The following is a 17,331-nucleotide window of genomic DNA, read 5'->3' as shown; positions in this document are numbered from 1 at the left end:
GAAAGAAAAACATTTTGCTTTCAATACAAAAAGGAACCAATCATTTAGTGTCATTTAATGAGCTCCTGGCTTGTGGCAAGGTCCCCCAAAGCTTCATTGTCACGTTACTTTGTCACATTATTTTTACCATCATTCACCATAAAAGCCACCATAACAATCCCAAAGCTTAAACTCTTGATGGCATGATAACAGGCTTTACAGTGTCATGGCATGGGGGACAAAGCTTGTAATAGGGATGTCCAGGGTATTGGTGGTGTTTTTTCCTCTGTGTCTCTGATAAGGAGGGACTTTTCCAAGCAGCACCTGTAGTCACTGCAGCTAATAAGGGAGCAGTGATGGCTCAGTGCACAGGCTCAAATGCACAGTCTCTCCAACCCTTTAAATTAACTTGAATTGTCCCAAAGTCAGATCACATTCTCTTTCAAGACTTTGATTTTTTTTCCTTGGTAGTTAGCTTCTGAAACTACTTCACTGAAACACTAGAGGCTAGAGAAAGGCACAAAGTCAAGGTGTCTGACATATTCTGTTAAATGATGAATTCCTGGGGTCTCTTTTCATTTCAGCCAGAGCTTTTTATGGCATCCCTTGGAGAAGACTTTAGAAATCAGCATAGTTGATTGGGAATGCCCAAGAAACACAATGTGTGTTGGGGAAAACATTAGGTTACACTCAAAGGGCGGATAAAAGGAAATCACATTTTAGGGCTAAAAATAAGCCTAAGAGGACGTTGGCAACAATAACAACAAATTGGCAACAGCTTAAAAACCTGTGGCTGCCTTTATCACAGAGCTGTCAAGATGAAACAAAATTAATGTTTCCCAACAGGGAGCAACAGTATTCATATCACTGATGCGGTTTGTTAGTGTTGATATTTCTGTACATGTCGTTTGGAATAACATATACAAGCCTTGAAACAAATTTCCCAGCAGTAGTATCCTTGTGTGGACTGAATAAAGGTTATTTTCTACAGGGAGGTATCTTATAAGAAAAAACAGTAGGGGAGGCCATAGAAGTGAGAGGATCCTATGGCGCTTTTTGTATTTAACAACAATCAATGGGTTTTATGGAAAATCATTGAGCAAAATGTGAGCTGCAAGCTACTACCCCATACTGATGTTATTTATAACCTTAGTCTTAAACTGCAGGAAAAGTACACTTCCGTCCTTTGGGGAATACATTAAAAGTATAAAGAGCAGAAAAAAAAAGACAGCATTTCATGGATCACCAAGAACAAAATCCACTTAAATGAGTTTAGAGTTGGTTTCTTGGCTTTTCCTGATGGAGGAGGACGCAGAAGGCATCGCCCAAGAGGAAAAAGCTCTTACCAAAGCACCTTTGTTACCTCATGCATAAACATGGGATTAGAACACCACACACATGCATGCGCGGGGTCTGCTTCTGGAGGCTTGACCCAGATCAACTTGAGCACAACCAAGGCTGGATTCTGTCATTTATTTTTTTAATTTGAGGGGATGGCAGGTAGGCCAGGTTCTCACTGCCCTTTTCTGAGCCATGTAAAGCAGCTCCTTCTTTTGAAAGTGTGCTTTGAAAGTTGTGTCTGGGAAGGTGAGCGGAAACATTCCTTTGAGGTCACTAGGTGGTTAATTCTCTTTTTAAGGTGTGTTTTCTTGGAAAAATCTTGAAAGCCATACCTGGGCAGAAATAGTGGGATTGTTACCACCAATTGGACTGCCAAGTTTACAACATTTGCTAGGATCTCCATCTGCAGACAGGAGCCAATGGCTCTCAGCTGCCCAGGAGGATGGGTCCAGAAGGAGGCATCTGGCCCAGGGTGCTTTATCTCCAATGAGACCGCCTTGGAAGTTCTTGTGAGTTGACAAGAGTCACCGAGCCAGGACCCCAAACCTGCTTTAGCCCCTTCATTCCCATCAATACCACCCATTCCAACATATAGCTACTCCAAACTTTGTTCCCACTCTCCACCCCTCCAGCTTTGCCCACCCGATGAAGAAAAGCTGAGCTGCAAGGACAAATGAGGCCCAGTCTGGTGACAGCATGAGGGCACGGGTTACCTGCAGATGGCAGACTGGCTGTACGCGGGGCCCTCTGTAGCACTGAGGGCCTGTCCCACCTGAGTCTGCGTCAGGCCAAGGGACAGGCGCCGGATTTTAAAAGCTTTGGCAAATTCTCGGATCTCCTCCAGATTTACCCCATCCACCTCACCCGCTGCCGTTTGAGGATCTGTGGAGATGTTTTTAAAAACAGGATCAATATGTCAACACACATCCAAGCAATATCTGTTCATGAGGGCTTCTAAGAAAGTGGCTCTCTTTAATAGCAGAGTCGTGGGGAAACCAACACTGCAGAATGTTCTCTCTTGGGGCAAGGCTCCCCAGCTCCCCTCCTCAGCTCCTCACATCTCTGCAAATCATCCTTCGAGATACTTCCATCCCAGATAAGAAGACAGGTGGCTCACGCTGCCATTTCCACAATACAAGAGTGTGTTCCTTAGGACTTACCAAATGACAGCCAGTGCTGGGAGGCACTAGCTGTGGGGGATGCAGCTCCATTTTGCCCGTAAATATGTTCAGATACTGTGCAAAAATATAAAACTGGAAAGGCTTAAACTGGAAATGTTTTAATTGGACTCTGGAGTGCTAAAAATTGTCCTTGAAAAAACACGATTTTGTGTTTTCCCTTCACCTGAGCACCACTGCAGCCAGGCTAACAGATGGTAATGTTGCTTAATTTCTTAGGTTCACATTAGCCCCTCAGAAGATCATGCTTATGAAGCTGTGAGAATAATACTGTCTATTTTTCCCCAAGAGCAGTTTACTGACATGACGCTTTTGTCCCCTGAAAGGGCACGTAATACAAAATGCCGACCACAGGGAGGCTCCTTTGGTGCTAGATAATGCCGTCAATTTAGGACTTATCAAGGGAAATGACACAAGGGCTGGAGAATGAAACTTCCCCCACCCTGGCTTCTGATCCCTGGATGAATGAGAGCGCACACCCAGCTGGAGACAGCGTGGTCTGGGGACGACAGAAGGTTTCAAAGTGCTGCTAGATTCTGCCTGGTGAGAAGCCCTTCTCCCCGAGTGCTGATGCCATTGTTCTTCACCTCGTTCCTCGGACTTCGGGGAAAAGTTTTTCTCTTCCTCTTTCTGTTCACTAGCCCATCAATTTCAGTGTATTTGAGTACTTGCCTAAGGACTGGTGGGCTGTATTAGTCTTCCAGCTTCAGGGTTATGGAAACTCTGTTATCATGAAATAAACCTTTGCATCTTAAGAGCCAAGTTTTCAAGGACTTTTAAATAAGGATTTTAATATCTGGAGTGGGGGGGAGGTTTGGAGGCTCATGTATAGATTATCTCATAACAGGGAAATGGACTCTGTCAACAGAACAAAGCAATACAGGTGTACACTGTATCTTTACCATCACATTGTAGATTTTTACATGTTATTAGTCGTAACTTGATTGAGGAATGATTGAAAAGGGGTTCAACCATTGTGATCAGTCTGTAATTATTTCTTAACTGACTTCTGGGAGTCCTAATGAGTGGAGAGAGAGGGCAAGAGCAGTAGAAGAGACAGTTCCAGCCTCTCTGGGGGTTCATAGTCTGTAGGGGGTTGGGGCTCAGTATTGAATGAGAAATAATTAGAGAAAAATACCAGGCTGAGTACAATCAAGAACTGATGGTGTGACACCCACATGGGAATTTACAGAGAAGGGACAGGGGGCAGGAGGGAGGGTTCACTGGGTCTTACCCTGGGGGCAGCTTTCTGAGAATGGAGGTGCCCATCTGCTAGGGTTTCAGTAGGGTGGAGTGGGGAGTTCCTGCTGGGAGAGGTGAATATTTCAGTGTTGGACATTGAAGATCTACATATGTTCATGGACAGGGGTGACTGTAAAACTGTTCTGGCTCTTAAGATCACTTAAAATCCTGCCTTTCTTCCCCAAATTCCCCCAGAAGGCTGGCAACACTGGTTAGTGCAAGACTTGTTTGGGTTGTCCCTGGCGGAGGCTGCCCTTAGATCTTAAATCCCGTATCACAGCTGCAGTCTGGAGCAGCTTCGAGAGTTCTGGGAAGTCACATCCAGGCACAGAGCAGCCTTGAGCCTCTTCTCTCATTTCTTTATTTACAAATTTCTAGAGCAGAAGTTGCAAAAGAGCAGCTTGCAAATAAAACTCGGCTTTCCTAGTGTGCACAAGTTTTTGGAATTACTTGTCAACATTTAAACACTGGGAGATTTCTAAAGAAAAATCTAGGTTTGTCATATTGTTTTGAAAAGAGAAGTTAGAAGATTTGGCTGCACCAGGTCTACATTTGCCCCTGGGAATAAGAAGTCAGCTGGAACCGATTCTGGCTGCCCCTTTAGCTCCTCGTCGTCCTCGCCTCTAATCCTTTAGTTCTTTAGACCTGCTGCATTGCTGAGCCTGTTTTGTGACCCTGCATTTAGCACATGCATTCCAAGGGGGTGGAATTGGTTCTGTGGTGGTGGTGGGGAAGGTGGAGAGTCTTGGATGGCAGATGTACATAAGCAGAGCAGATGCATGGTGTGGGATGCACGTAATGTTTCCCGAGGGAAGGAGGGCAACTAGGACAGAAAAGTATAAAGGAGCTCCTGGTGGCGTAGGAGGTGATAGTAAAGGCATAGTTGGGAAGCTCTGGTTTATAACAGGGAGGGCCACTTGGCACAGAATGGCACAAGGGAGAAGGGAGAGGGGCTTGGCATCGTTGTAAGCATGCACAGCAGAGGTTCAAAACTTAGTGTGAAAAAATGGAAGCTGGAGACTTTCCTCGTAACAACATGACTTTTAGGACCATGGTTTTCTTAATTCATCAGGTCTAGGGACATGAGCCAGGGGAACATAGGCCAGGTCTTTGCATGGAGCCTGGGGGTGTGCATTTTTCACAAGTATACTACAGGCAATTCTGATGCAGGGGATCCACTGAGCCTACAGACAGAGGCTCTATGGCTCTTTTCTGTGCCTCTGGCCTGATCCAGCAGATGTGGCATCCACTGCATGCTGCTGCCTTCTTTCTGCTGTTTGTCATCATTATTCAACAGGTTCCACTACACAGAAAAACATGTTCTACCACCTCGGACTGGTGGCCAGAAAGGCCCCATGGTGGGGCTCTTGGGAAGACGCCCCATCCCAGCCCTTCCCCAACTCACAGTACCATCATTTAGAGTAAGTGGCAGACATCTGGGGTCAGCAGGCTGGGGTTGTCAGTGTAATCTGGAGTTGGGGAGAGTGTTTTTCTGAGCAAGGCTAAGTATCCCCTATGGGAAGCAAATCTGTTGCCTTATATTAGGCCCATCTCTGCATCAAGAGGAATCAGGTGAGTTAAACAGCAAATGAAGGGCAGTTCTTCAATTTGGAAGGATTTCCATGGTCCACTCCAGGCCCAGGGCCTGTGCTGCCCCAGAGTCAGCAGTGCAGGACCAGGCAGGCTTGTGACTTGGTTTGCAATTTTATGTAAATCTGTCCTGTCCTATTTCTCCACTTCCTGTGCTGCCTTTTCGTTCATGTCTTCTAACCAGTTCTTGGAGACTAGCAACTAAATCTGTGCGTGTGATTGTGCAGGTTGCCTTTTCCAGATCGCTGACAAAAACCTGAGTTGAAAAGAAAGCTGTGCAATCATACCCCCATGCACTGAGCAGTATTGAGCATTTTCCTCTAAAGTTCAGGGAGGTGGGCGCCTGCTCCACTGAGCCTAGTGTCTCCCAGGGGGTCCCGAACAACCATTCATTACACCAGGAAGCTGAATTCCTTCGTCCTCTCATGCGTTGCCCACTCTTGTCTTTTTTCCTGGTTCTACTTATAGAGCTGGTAAGATGGAAATTCTTGTGACATCTAAACAAGGAGATGGTCTATTGGACAAGGCCCAGGGAAGAAAAAATGAGTATCTCTTTGTGTAATTTGTTGATTGCTGGAAATGAGCTGCTTGGCTTTCTTTGTATTATTATTCTTATTTGTAAAATCAGATGGCGAAATGTACTATTTTGATTTTGCTCCAGGGGTCCCAAGACAACAAAAGTCTCTCCATCCAGAGAAGAGGTCTGCCTGTAGACAAACAACTTTACCCTTATGTGGACATGGGACTTGTCCTCACACATTCAGGGTGGGAGAATTCATTAGATGCGGTCTGTAAGGTGCTTTGAGTTAAAAGAAAAATAATGCTAGTTGTTTTTTGATCCCAAAGTTCTGTCTTAAACTCTTGAGGTATTCCCCACTGTTGGAATAGTTTCCCTTCCTTGGGGGTATATGCTTTTCTGTTTGAGGAGGGGAAACTGGAGGTGAATGTGGTAAATGGAAGCTTTCCTGGGATGTCACTTTAACTCTCAATCCAGCTCGGAGGTTGACATTCCAGCCTGGGACAGGTCAGTCTGGCTTTCTGACATCTATTCTCCTGGCTCTGGGGAGGTTGAGTTAATTTTAAGGATGACCCTGAGACCACCTTGATGGGGAACTTAGAGGGATTGCTCAGATCCCCTGCAAGGTGGACCCAGCACCTTTAACCAGCTGTAGGGCAAAGTAGTCTGGAGTTTCTCTGCACCGAGGAGAAAGTAGAACCTCTCATAGAAGTTTGTTCCAGACTAAGACAGGGTCAACATATTAAATACAGGATCAGAAAGCAATAGCAACGCCTACCAGGGACCACCCTGAATCTGACCCTCATTAGAGAAGCTGGAAGATCAACCTATACAGGGATTAACTGGCCTGGAGATTTAGAATAAACCGGCATTGAAACTGGGCAGTGATTCATAAGGGTAACATGACGTTTTCCAAATCAAATCTGGAATGTGTTGGCTGAAAAGTAGAAGATTTCTGTGGGAGCCAGAGGCAAATTGTGCAAAAGTGACCTGTTCTGAAGCATCTGGTTGTGCAGTCACTGGCTCAAAATGAACTGAGTGCTCAGGATGGACCAGGACAGATGTTTCATTTTGCTAACATTTTAAAAACTAGCTCCTTCCAACTGTTCACCAGGGCATCAGTGGGAAAGGTTGCTAACGGGGTTGAACGATTCACCATCCATCAACATCCTCCTCCTATGACCTGTTTGTGGGATTGTTATCTAACAAATGTACATCTTGAAAGAACCTGCCAGGTATGAATTGTTTTATATAAATATCCATCTGCTTTTTAATGCTATTCTCACAGCAAATAATGGGCATATTTACCAAATACTTCTGAGAAATAAGAAACCATTTGGGAATGTGTAATGCAACTTAGGAGAACAGCTTTACTTGCAATATGGCGACTTTTGTCGGGTTGTAGAACATGGTGTGAAATGTGATCATGTGAATTGGGGCTTCTCTGTGCTGTAAGTGATCATCATGCACCTGTGTATTCACTTTAAAGTTTTGTTTTTTCTGCTATTAGCTTAGTCCTCTGCTGTCTAAGAATCAAGTTTACAGGCCAGGGGTTTAAAAAAACCAGGTGTGTACTGAAAAACTAAACCAAACCAAACCCAGCAAAGTATTTTAAAAAATCCCAAATCTACTTATTTTAGGGCAGTACTGTGTAACTCAGAAGCTACTTCAGCACATTGGTCCATCATTTGTTTGACTCTCCCAACTTTCCCTTATTTACCCAATTCACAGATTATTTACTATATCAAGTCCTTCCATTCTGTCTCAACCTCTAAAACTGAGATAATTATTTACTATATTGTCATAGTCCCCATCCATGTGTTGGTTGTAGCATTTGTTTTCTTTATTATAACTGTTTCTTTGTTACCAGTTCATGGCCTCCTCAGGGCAGGGCCCACATCTTGCTTATTTTTGCTTTCTTAATTTCTATCACTGTGCCTCATGTATGTATGGTGCTCCATGTGTTTTTATTTTTAACTTGAGAGGCTCTTACTAAAACAACCTTCTCCACCCTCTGTAATTTAACCTGACATAACAGCTATATCTGAAATATGGAGTTGGGTCTCCCAACATCAGTCTATCTGCATATTCGGTGATGTTTAATCTCAGACAAAAATTATTTTAAATGCATATTTCATGCTTGAATGTAAATTTCAAAATATGCAAGATGTCTCTCTCTCTCTCTCTCTCTCTCTATATATATATATATATATTTTTGGGTCATATTGGCTCAGAGAAAAGCCTGTGCTTTAATTGTAAGACATGGGTCCGGGCTTTTAAAAAATTATTTGAAGAATATTTAGGTAATTCTACATATTTTGTCAACTGGATTTCACTGGGCAAAATTTATGGGTAAACATCTTGTCTTTTAAGGCAACTGTGGTGTGTGGAATGTGTATGACCTGTTGAATCAGACTACTTGCATTATTATCCTGGCTCTGTCACCCATTAGACTCAGTACATAGAGTGTCACAGTCTCTCAGCTAAGACTGAATCTGGTTCGTCTGACGTAAGATGGTCAAGATGGATTGTATTTTTCATTCTATTTGATACCAGCCTCAATATCTGAAAATGATGATTTTTATTGCCTTGTATAAAATAAGTAAACTATTGAAAGTGCTTTGAAAATGCTACTTTCCCAAGGAAGGCTGAAACAGAGGTTTGTTGGGGGTAATCAGCAGCACAACATGCTCTCTATATTATTCATTTTATAGTTAGGTTTTGAAACAGGAGTTAACTAAACATACTCAAAATCTGGAAGTGTAAGTGCATCCATGGGTTAAAGTCCGACCCCTGTGGTACTGCTAGAGGCTCTCAGATCTGCCAGCGAAGTCTCCTCAGTCAGGCTCTGGCTTTGGTTTGGAGTTTCCTGCCTCAAGTGCATGTGATAAAGGAGTCTCTCTCCCCCAGTTCTGTATATTTCATATCAAGGATATGTAATATGCTTCACTCGTTATGTACCTAGAACTTAGATGTCCCATTGGCCACTGTGCAATTGAAATTCCAACTGGGCCATTAGTAGCCTTGCTACTGATTCTGAAAAAGGCTAATCCTTCCCTGCCCAGCTTTAGGCAAGTGACTAGGGAGAACTCAGGGCCATCCATCTGTCTGTCCATCCTTTAATTCATCTACTTACCTCTCTATCCCACCACCATGTATTGAGTGTTTACCTCGTGTAAATACTACATTCAGCTAATGATTTTGTAACATCTTCCTATGTTGTCAGATAGTAACTGCACTAGTTGGGGTGAGGATTTAATGACATGGGTAACTGTTGAACCACTGTGCTATATATTTGAAACCAATATAAGACTGTATATCAATGATACGTCAATGAAAAGTTCAAAAAACATGTATTTTGAAAATGAAAAAAAAATACTATATTTGTGGGGTAGTTTTTACTTTTATTTAATATTTAACATATTTCTTCTAAGATGTTTAATCTTGGTTCCTTTTCTTTCAGGACCAAAGATTAACAGCCAATTCTAGATTTATGACCTTGCTGCTATTTTGAAACAGAGTATTTAGCAGAAACTTATGCAGAATATTGAATTGAAACAAAGTTGGGTCTTTTCCCAAGACAGCCCTATGGAGAATTTCTTTACAGGGGAAAAATCTGGCTATACTCAAATTCATTTCATCTATGATTTTATTCAAGTGAGACTAGAGTTTCTGGCCCACATGAGGATGTTTGCACATCTAAACAACCTAAAATTACAGGTAGATGGCAAACTCCAAAGATTCTCTGAAACTGCTTGGTGTTGACCCATCTTTGAGATCAAGAACATCCAGGGTAGTTCGGTAAAGAACTTGGGCATTTTAATATCTTTCCATCATCTCCCCTTCTTGTCTACATTCCACAAGCATCCTTCTTGCCTGAATTATCCATATAATTGAATATACACGTATATATGCACACATTTATGTATGTGTATGTATCTATATGCACATACATATTTTTTCTTTTTTGGGGGTTGCTTGTGGGAGGACATGGCAACTCTCCATTTTACTTCACATTACCAGACTAGCCTCATGATATGTGAGGATCCCTACTATTCCTGTTGTAACAGGTCATTCATGACACTTAGCCAAACACAGACATTCACATGTATCCTTGTTTTGGGGCATAGATGCCCAGGCAGTGCTTGAGCCCTTTAAACTATAACTGCTGGATTTTGGATCCCTGGAGAATTATAACCTATGTGCACATTCTGTAATTTTATGTATGAGTAAAAGCTTCCCTAAAGGTGAATAACTAACATTAAGTCAGACCACTGCCCCATTCATCTTAACAGGCTTCTATAGGGCAAGCAAAGTATACTGTCTTCACATAGGGCCAAATACTATTTCAAAAATTATATATGTGTGTGTGTGTGTGTGCGTGCATGTGCATTTGGCCTGCTCAGGGAAGCACACTTGCAGGCTTATTTTATTTTATGAATGGCTGTTCAGAGATTTCCCAGCCAGTCCCAGCCCAGGCAGCTTGACCCCCAGTGCCACTGGAGGCAGCTCATTAGGCACACATGCCCACCCACCCACAGGCACGCTATCTTTTATTTCCTCTGACACCTACAAATAGAATGGCAGGGGACTTCAAACACACAGAAAGGCAGCTTGGCCTGGTGGCTGTGTGCCTGTTGCTGGTTATTTCAGGTCTGAGCTCTGTGGCTCATGCCCTGCAAGCTGATTGGGTTCTCCCTTCTGAAGTGGCCGGACTGACTCGTCACATAGAAAGCACTTGAGATGGGAACCAGCCCCTCCGTGCACTTATTGAGGGGGTCTGCTTCCCTAAGAAGCTGCCTGGCTTGGCTTGGACCTCATCCCACTACTGGCCTAGGAGGGCCAGGAAATTCCTCTTTCAGTTTAAAGAATGAGAGAATGAGGGAGGGATGGAGGGAGAGAAGAAGGGGGAGGGAGGGAGAGACAGAGAGAGGGAAAGAGAGAAGGGAAGGCATTGTGAGCAGGCAACACGAAGGCCACCACGATTTTACCGAGCCAGAGAGGATACTTACTGCTGACTAACTGGCCCACGCTCAAAGCCGAAGAAGAGGAGGATGAGGAGGAGGAAGAGGAAGCCTGCCGGATGGGGCTCTGAGGCATGGATGCTTGGCTGTGGGCCAAGTGCAGAAGGTTGCTTTGGGAGGCTGCTTGACCCACTGACGTCTGGGAGGGCTGGTGGAGCTACAGGGGAGATGTAAAAAATACACAAATGAATGAAAAATTAGGGGTAAATGCCAGGGAACAGAAGTTTCAACTGGGGTTGAATCATTTTATTCCCAAGAATATATACTTCTCAGGAAGAAGTTACACAACAGGTAGGATTTTTTTGTATGTAATGTATTGCAGCTCCCTTGACAGGCATTTTATTAGTAATTCTAAATTTATTATTAATTCCCTTACTGGCTTGCTGAAGCACCCTATTTTCTACATTTCACGACCATGGCATGTGGCCGGACTCTTGCTGCCTGTTCATACAATTACAGCACATTTGACAGGCTTCTCAAATATGTAGAGATAAAATACAGCCCTCACAATCAACTCAGGATGCAAAACTCAGTCGTAAAGGTGTGGCTGCACCCAACCATTTTGTCCTGTGGAACTGGTATTTTTAGGAAAGTTCCAATTTAGACTTGAGTGTGTATTGGAACTTTCTGCTCTCCCAGATCAAAGAGTCAGGGTGGGTTGCTGTGGCGTTGGGAAAAAATGCTCTCTGGGATCTATAGAAAACTGAGGGAGATGTTGGGGCAGTCAGGAGAAAAATATCTGCAGCTCTCAGGTGTCACATTCTTACTCTGTGCCACACTGTGTTAAGGACTTTGATGTCCTCTCTCACTTCATTCTCATGTCAGCCTATGAAGTGGGCATTATTTTGATCCCTCTTTTGCAAACAAGGAAGTGGAGGCACAGAGAGATGAAAGGGTTTTGTATGTTCATCCAGCAGGTGCGGAGGAGCTAGTTCTGGACACATGAAGTCTGACCCTGGGGCTTGAGCTCTCAGTCACAATGCCACAGGTAAAAATTAAAAATTTTTAAATGAGTGTGGCTTAGGAAAGGCTGTCTTTATGTCCATTTATTCCTGACGACCAGTGAGAGGAGCTCAGCTGAGGAGTGAAGGAGCGAGGGAAGGGAAATGGTCTCAGGTCCAGGTGCACTTGGATGGCCTGGAGGGATCTCTCTCCACCCCCGGGTTGCACACCCTGGAAAACTACCACATGGCAGCCTGGGACCTGAACAGGTGCTCTACTGGACTCTGCTGTGGCCATCTTTTTGGACTGGATATGCACTTTTCCATTTACAAAGTGCTTTCATAGCCATCATCACATTCACATACGTGTAGCAAAGATTTTACAAAAGGAAGTCAGCGTGGGAGTAGAATCAGCTCAGGCCCTTAACTTTGGTGGGAGAGCCAACTGCACAACAGGCACCGATCTTTGACCACCTTTTCAGAGTGCCAGCCTGGGATGTTCCAAGTTCACTTTTCTTACCATTTTCCAATGTGTGTGTTTGTGTGTTCATTTTTTCATGCAACATTATTGAGAGATAATTTACATTTAATGAAATATACCTATTTCAAGCATACAGTTTGATACATTTTATCAAATGTACACATCTGTGAAAGCACTACCAGAATCAAGATAGAGAATCTTCCCATCATTTCACAAAGGCCCCTAAGCCCCTTTGCAATCAATTTCCCCTCAGTGCTTGGCCTCAAACAACCAATGGTCTGCTTTTTGTCACAATGGAGTCATTTGGCATGATTCTCCAAATGGAATCATACAACATGTATATATATTTTTTAATTTGGTTCTTTTCCTGGATACTGTTTTTGAGATTCATCTAGTTTGTTACATTTATCAGTGTTTGTTCCTTTTTATTGCTGCATAGTGTATATAGTATATATCTATAGTGTATGTATCTTTATTCATATTCATCTCTATGTTACAGATTGTTTATCACTCATCTGTTGATGGATATTTGTGCTATTTCCATTTTGAGGCTATTAAAATGAGGAAGTTATACACATTTATGTACACGTCTGTGTGTGGTGTGTTTTCATTTCTTTTATGTAAATACCTAGGAGTAGAGTTGGAGCATGTATAAATGCACGTTTAACTTTTAAAGAAACTACCAAATTGATCGCCAAAGTGGTTCTGGTGGTTTATATTCCCCTCCACAATATATGAGAAGTCCGGTTGCTCTACATCTTTGTCAACACTCAGGACTGTCAGTTTTTTTAATTCCCTAAAGAGTTTTTGACCATCAATTGGCACTTTACCTTCAAATGATTGTTAGGAAGGTGTTGCTTTGGAAATGTGCTTAAGGAGCTGTTTCCCCTTCTGGTCTTTTATGGGAGCGCTTTTGCTCCCTGGATTCACATGACATCCCCATGGGGCCGACACGCAGCATGATCATGGGAAGGGAAGGAGATGACTCACCCAAGACCATGAGGCTTGGCTGAGATTTAGAATCCAGGCTCCCACCCCAGAGCTCTGGGCTCTTTCCAGTATGCCATTCTGTCCTCCTTCAGAATTTCTTGCAGTTACATTTCAAGTGGACAGCCTTCTTGTTACTCAACAATCCTAGGAGGAGGCTAGACTGTGAACTGAACAGAGTTATAATTGACATGGAACCCAAATTAATATGCATCAAGCATCTGTCTAAAATAATTAGCTAATCTGCTGAGCACATAATCAACAACTGAATCCAGGACATTTTATTCTTTAGGGATACATATTAAAGATTAAATCTATTTTTAATTTGCTTAATAAAATGTGATGGATATTGACATGTCAGTCTACCCCCTCTAACTTATTGAGTTGTCCTTCTGCATATTGTTTGACAAAGCTTTTCACAGTTTTGAGTTACTGGATCAAGAGATAGTCTTCAGTTTTACCATTCCATCAATGTTTTATTGGCTTTGGGTGTGGTAAAGTACCATCAAGGAACTGGATAAGATAATAATCAATTTAAATTTTTCTTTCTCAGACGCAATTCAGTAAAGAAAAAATTACTAGGCTGAAATCTCAGAAGTTACTAAAGCAAGCTAGGGCTTATGCATTAAGCTGTACAGGTGAAGAAATTCAAGAAGAAAATAAAATATTTCTTTTAAGAGCTTGTTCTATGTCTGTATCAAAGGGAGAGATGAATCTAAGATATTTAAGAATCTAAGAAAGATATATTTCTTCTGAAGTAAACTTTTTTTTTAGAACATTGGGGTTCTGCTTAACCCTCCAGAGTTCAACCAGACAGCTCAGAAAAACTAATAAAAATTCTGAAAGGTCCTCACTTATCAAGAATTGAGATTATATAAGCAGTGACATCCTAATGGAGCCCATATATCTCATTCCAATTGCCAGTGTAGACATGTACTTGTTAATTCTAGAAACTCTTATAAGTCCAGATAGAATAACCTTCTGTATGTGTCAAAACCAGCTTGGAGATCAACTTCTCTCTCATAAATTCTTCCTTCAGAAAAAGAGGATATCAGAGTACCATTTTTCTTACCTGCAAACTATAAAAATAGTTCAGGCAAACTATAAAAATAGCCCTATCTTTGATAGTCTCAGTTAAATGATTTTGATGCATTTATCTTGAGAAATTTTATGCGTAAGTATACATGTATCAAACAAGAAAAGAGAAAGCAGAGATGTAAGCTACTTCAGGAAACAACTCTGGGATTCAATATAAAATTCAATATACTTGAAATAAGCAGCATAAGAAAACATTACTTAATTATGTTTAGTTATATTGTTTTTTTCAGATGTTGACTTAACTGTGAAAATCATATATGCTCATATTGCGTGATTACTGGCAAAAGTTCTGATGTATAAATACCTCAGATGTAACAGAGCACAAAAATTGAAATAGTTTACCAAAAAGAAATCTGGGGAGGTATGGAATAACTAGGAGCCTGGAGAGAAAGAGAAGCTTAGAAGCTCCTATAAAGGTAAATGTTTTATCACATTGCAGAATCTTGAGAGGACAACTATATGGATCCCATTTATGGGGTGCTTCCTACAGGTTTTTACATACATTGTACTTAGTCCTGGCACTAGCCCTCTTTGTGAGGTATGGGTGATGTCATTTCAGAAGAGGTGACAGAAACTTAGAAAAGACTAAGTGGCTTACTGGGGATCACACAGCTGGCATAAGTGAGTTTTGAACCCAGGTAAGTCTGACTCAAAAGCCAGTGTTTCCACCACTGGGCAGCATGGCCTCTCAACTCCAGCCTGCCATTGGAGATGAGTGCTTACATCACGGGAACAGCAGGGGTTCCAGTTGAGGGGTTTGGGGACAATGAGGTGTGTTCAAACTGAGCAGTGCTAGTGTAGATCACGAGCTAGCAATGTGAACACATCTCATCTCTTTTTTTTTTAAATATGAAAATTAAGTATTTTTTCTGGTTTAGGATTATTGTTTACAGGTTCCAAAGTATTTAACATTTCATGTTTTTCAAAGAAAGCATGGTGCTCTTAGGTGGCCAGGGTATTATTTAAAAAACTGTGATATGATCTTGGTGTAGTCTGGGACACACTTCAGATGGAGTTACCTGTGGACTGTCCTTTGCGCAGCATAATTAATCCTGCTTATCGATGGTACCCCAAACTTGCTTTTCTCAATATCCTTTCTATGATTTTCTATTTATTCACTATATCCCCACTAAACTGCCTAAAGGAGCCGGAGTTATTTCATTCTAAGTTCTCATAATCACTTTCTTGCCTTTTTTAAAGCTGTAAGTCTGATGTAAACAAGCTGTGTTATGGGCTAAATTGTGTCCCGTAAATTCACGTTGCAGTCCTAACCCCCCGTGTCTCGAATGGGACTGTATTTGGAGATAGGGTCTTTGAAGAGGTTACTAATTTACAATGAGGTCATTAGGGCAGGACGGCATCCAATATGAGTCATGTCCTTATAAGAAGAGGAGATTAGGACACAGGCAGGTACAGAGGGAAGATCATGTGAGGACCCCAGGGGGAGGGAGGTGGCCACCTGCAGCCAAGGAGAGAGGCCTCAAAATGAGACCAACCTTGACCTTGCTGACGCCTTGATCTGGGACTTCCAGCCTCCAGAGCCGTGAGGCAGTGAATTTCTGTTGTGTGAGCCACTGTGGCACTTTGTTATGTCAGCCCAAGCAGCCTGGCACAGGCTGACAGCATGAGGGGTCAATGAAAAAGAGAGAGTTGGCAGGGGCAGTCTGGGGCTTGCACATTGGAGGAGAAAGGAATGGTGCAGCTCTCACACAGGGAATGGGAAACAGGGAAGAACAGGATTTAGCATCTGAAAAGCTTTATCCTCCCTGCTGCCTCTCACAGGCTGGCTTCCTGGCTTTGTCCACGTTGGCTGGTACTGCTGGCTGTTCAGTGTATTTGACAAAAACAGATCTAAGTCCAAGTGCATTTTAAAGGTGTTCTTAGCTTTCTGTGCCACTGCTCTTCCCCACTAACACAGTATATCCTTAATGCTGTTTTAGTTTCTGGAATAAGGCATCTTCTAATTAAATTCATGACTGATATAAAAATAAGTGGGGGTGACAAGTGTCTCGGAAAACAGAACAAAATGCGGAGCACTAGGCAAGTTGGAAAAGTGAATGCATATAAACAGTAAAATTCAAATGGGATGAAATACAGAGAAATTCATGCAGGGAGGAAAAACCTCTCCAATACTCATTGGCAAAATGGAGGAGGACTGGCCTTCTACAAATCTCTCAGGAAGCCATAATTACCCACAGGCTAAACTGCCACGTGGTGCAGTGGAGAGAGTGAATACAGCCTGCGAGATCCAGCAGAAGCAAGAGCAGGCAGGACGCTGTGACTCCCTTCCCTGCCCTGGCTGGCATTTTGCCAAGCACTGTGTACCTTATATTAGCTTGAGGAGAAATTAAATCAGCGGTTGTCAAGATTTAGCCTTTGTCAGAATCCCCTGGAGGGGCCATTAAAGCACAGATCCCTGGGCTCCACCCCCAGGTGTCTGATACAGTAGGTCCAGGTGGGGCTCAAGAATTTTCATCTCTTAACAAGTTTCCATGTGCTGTTGCTGGACGGGGGACCCCGCAAGATCTTGGAAGGAGCTTCTCTTACAAAAAGGGTAAAGAAAGTGGATTTATTATGTCAAGACAAGAGAGGTGAGAGCCCAGATTTAATAAGAACCTTGACTAACGGGGAAGATGCCTGGGTGCCTGAGCGTTATTGGGTGTTCCTTCTTTAGTGGACAGGACAAGAGTGTAGGGGCTAGATTTACTAGAAGATCTAGTGTGGACATCAGGACAATGTAACTTGATACATTTTAAGGACCTGGAATGTGATATCCAGGGCAGATTTTAGTCATCTTTGCAGAAAGTTTGAAAAAGCAAGGATGGAGTTATCCTTTTGGTGGGGTTCGGGACACTCCCTGGGTTTTCCTTCCAGCTCTAGTCCATGATGCTGAAACATCTCTTTAACTTAAACAGGAGGAAGAACCTCAAAACGTAAGGCTCCTTTCAAACAC

At 42.7% G+C, this 17,331-nt stretch overlaps 1 protein-coding gene and 1 long non-coding RNA gene across 6 annotated transcripts in view; one reads left to right on the top strand and one right to left on the bottom strand.

The window, feature by feature from the left end:
- The window catches only part of LOC140849949 (uncharacterized), a 63,397-nt gene extending 52,700 nt beyond the window's left edge, over nucleotides 1-10,697 (top strand). For 2 of the 3 annotated variants that reach the window (XR_012132406.1, XR_012132404.1), the window contains exon 5: nucleotides 2,825-9,281. This is a non-coding gene — a long non-coding RNA (uncharacterized lncRNA). Of the gene's footprint in view, nucleotides 1-2,824; nucleotides 9,282-9,310 lie in introns of those variants that run through there. The other variant, XR_012132405.1, reaches the window with a different exon arrangement.
- The window catches only part of POU6F2 (POU class 6 homeobox 2), a 505,007-nt gene that overhangs the window by 16,932 nt on the left and 470,744 nt on the right, over nucleotides 1-17,331 (bottom strand). For all 3 annotated transcript variants that reach the window (XM_037010901.2, XM_037010900.2, XM_037010902.2), the window contains exons 8-9: nucleotides 10,860-11,028; nucleotides 2,034-2,202 (exon numbers count right to left, since the gene is read on the bottom strand). In XM_037010901.2, the coding sequence (XP_036866796.1) occupies nucleotides 2,034-2,202; nucleotides 10,860-11,028 (338 nt within the window). The remainder of the gene's footprint in view (nucleotides 1-2,033; nucleotides 2,203-10,859; nucleotides 11,029-17,331) is intronic.

Source organism: Manis javanica, chromosome 6, assembly GCF_040802235.1.
Source record: "Manis javanica isolate MJ-LG chromosome 6, MJ_LKY, whole genome shotgun sequence".
NCBI lineage: Eukaryota > Metazoa > Chordata > Mammalia > Pholidota > Manidae > Manis > Manis javanica.
Note: the sequence above shows the minus strand (reverse complement) of the source record. Positions and strands in the feature narration are given on the sequence as shown.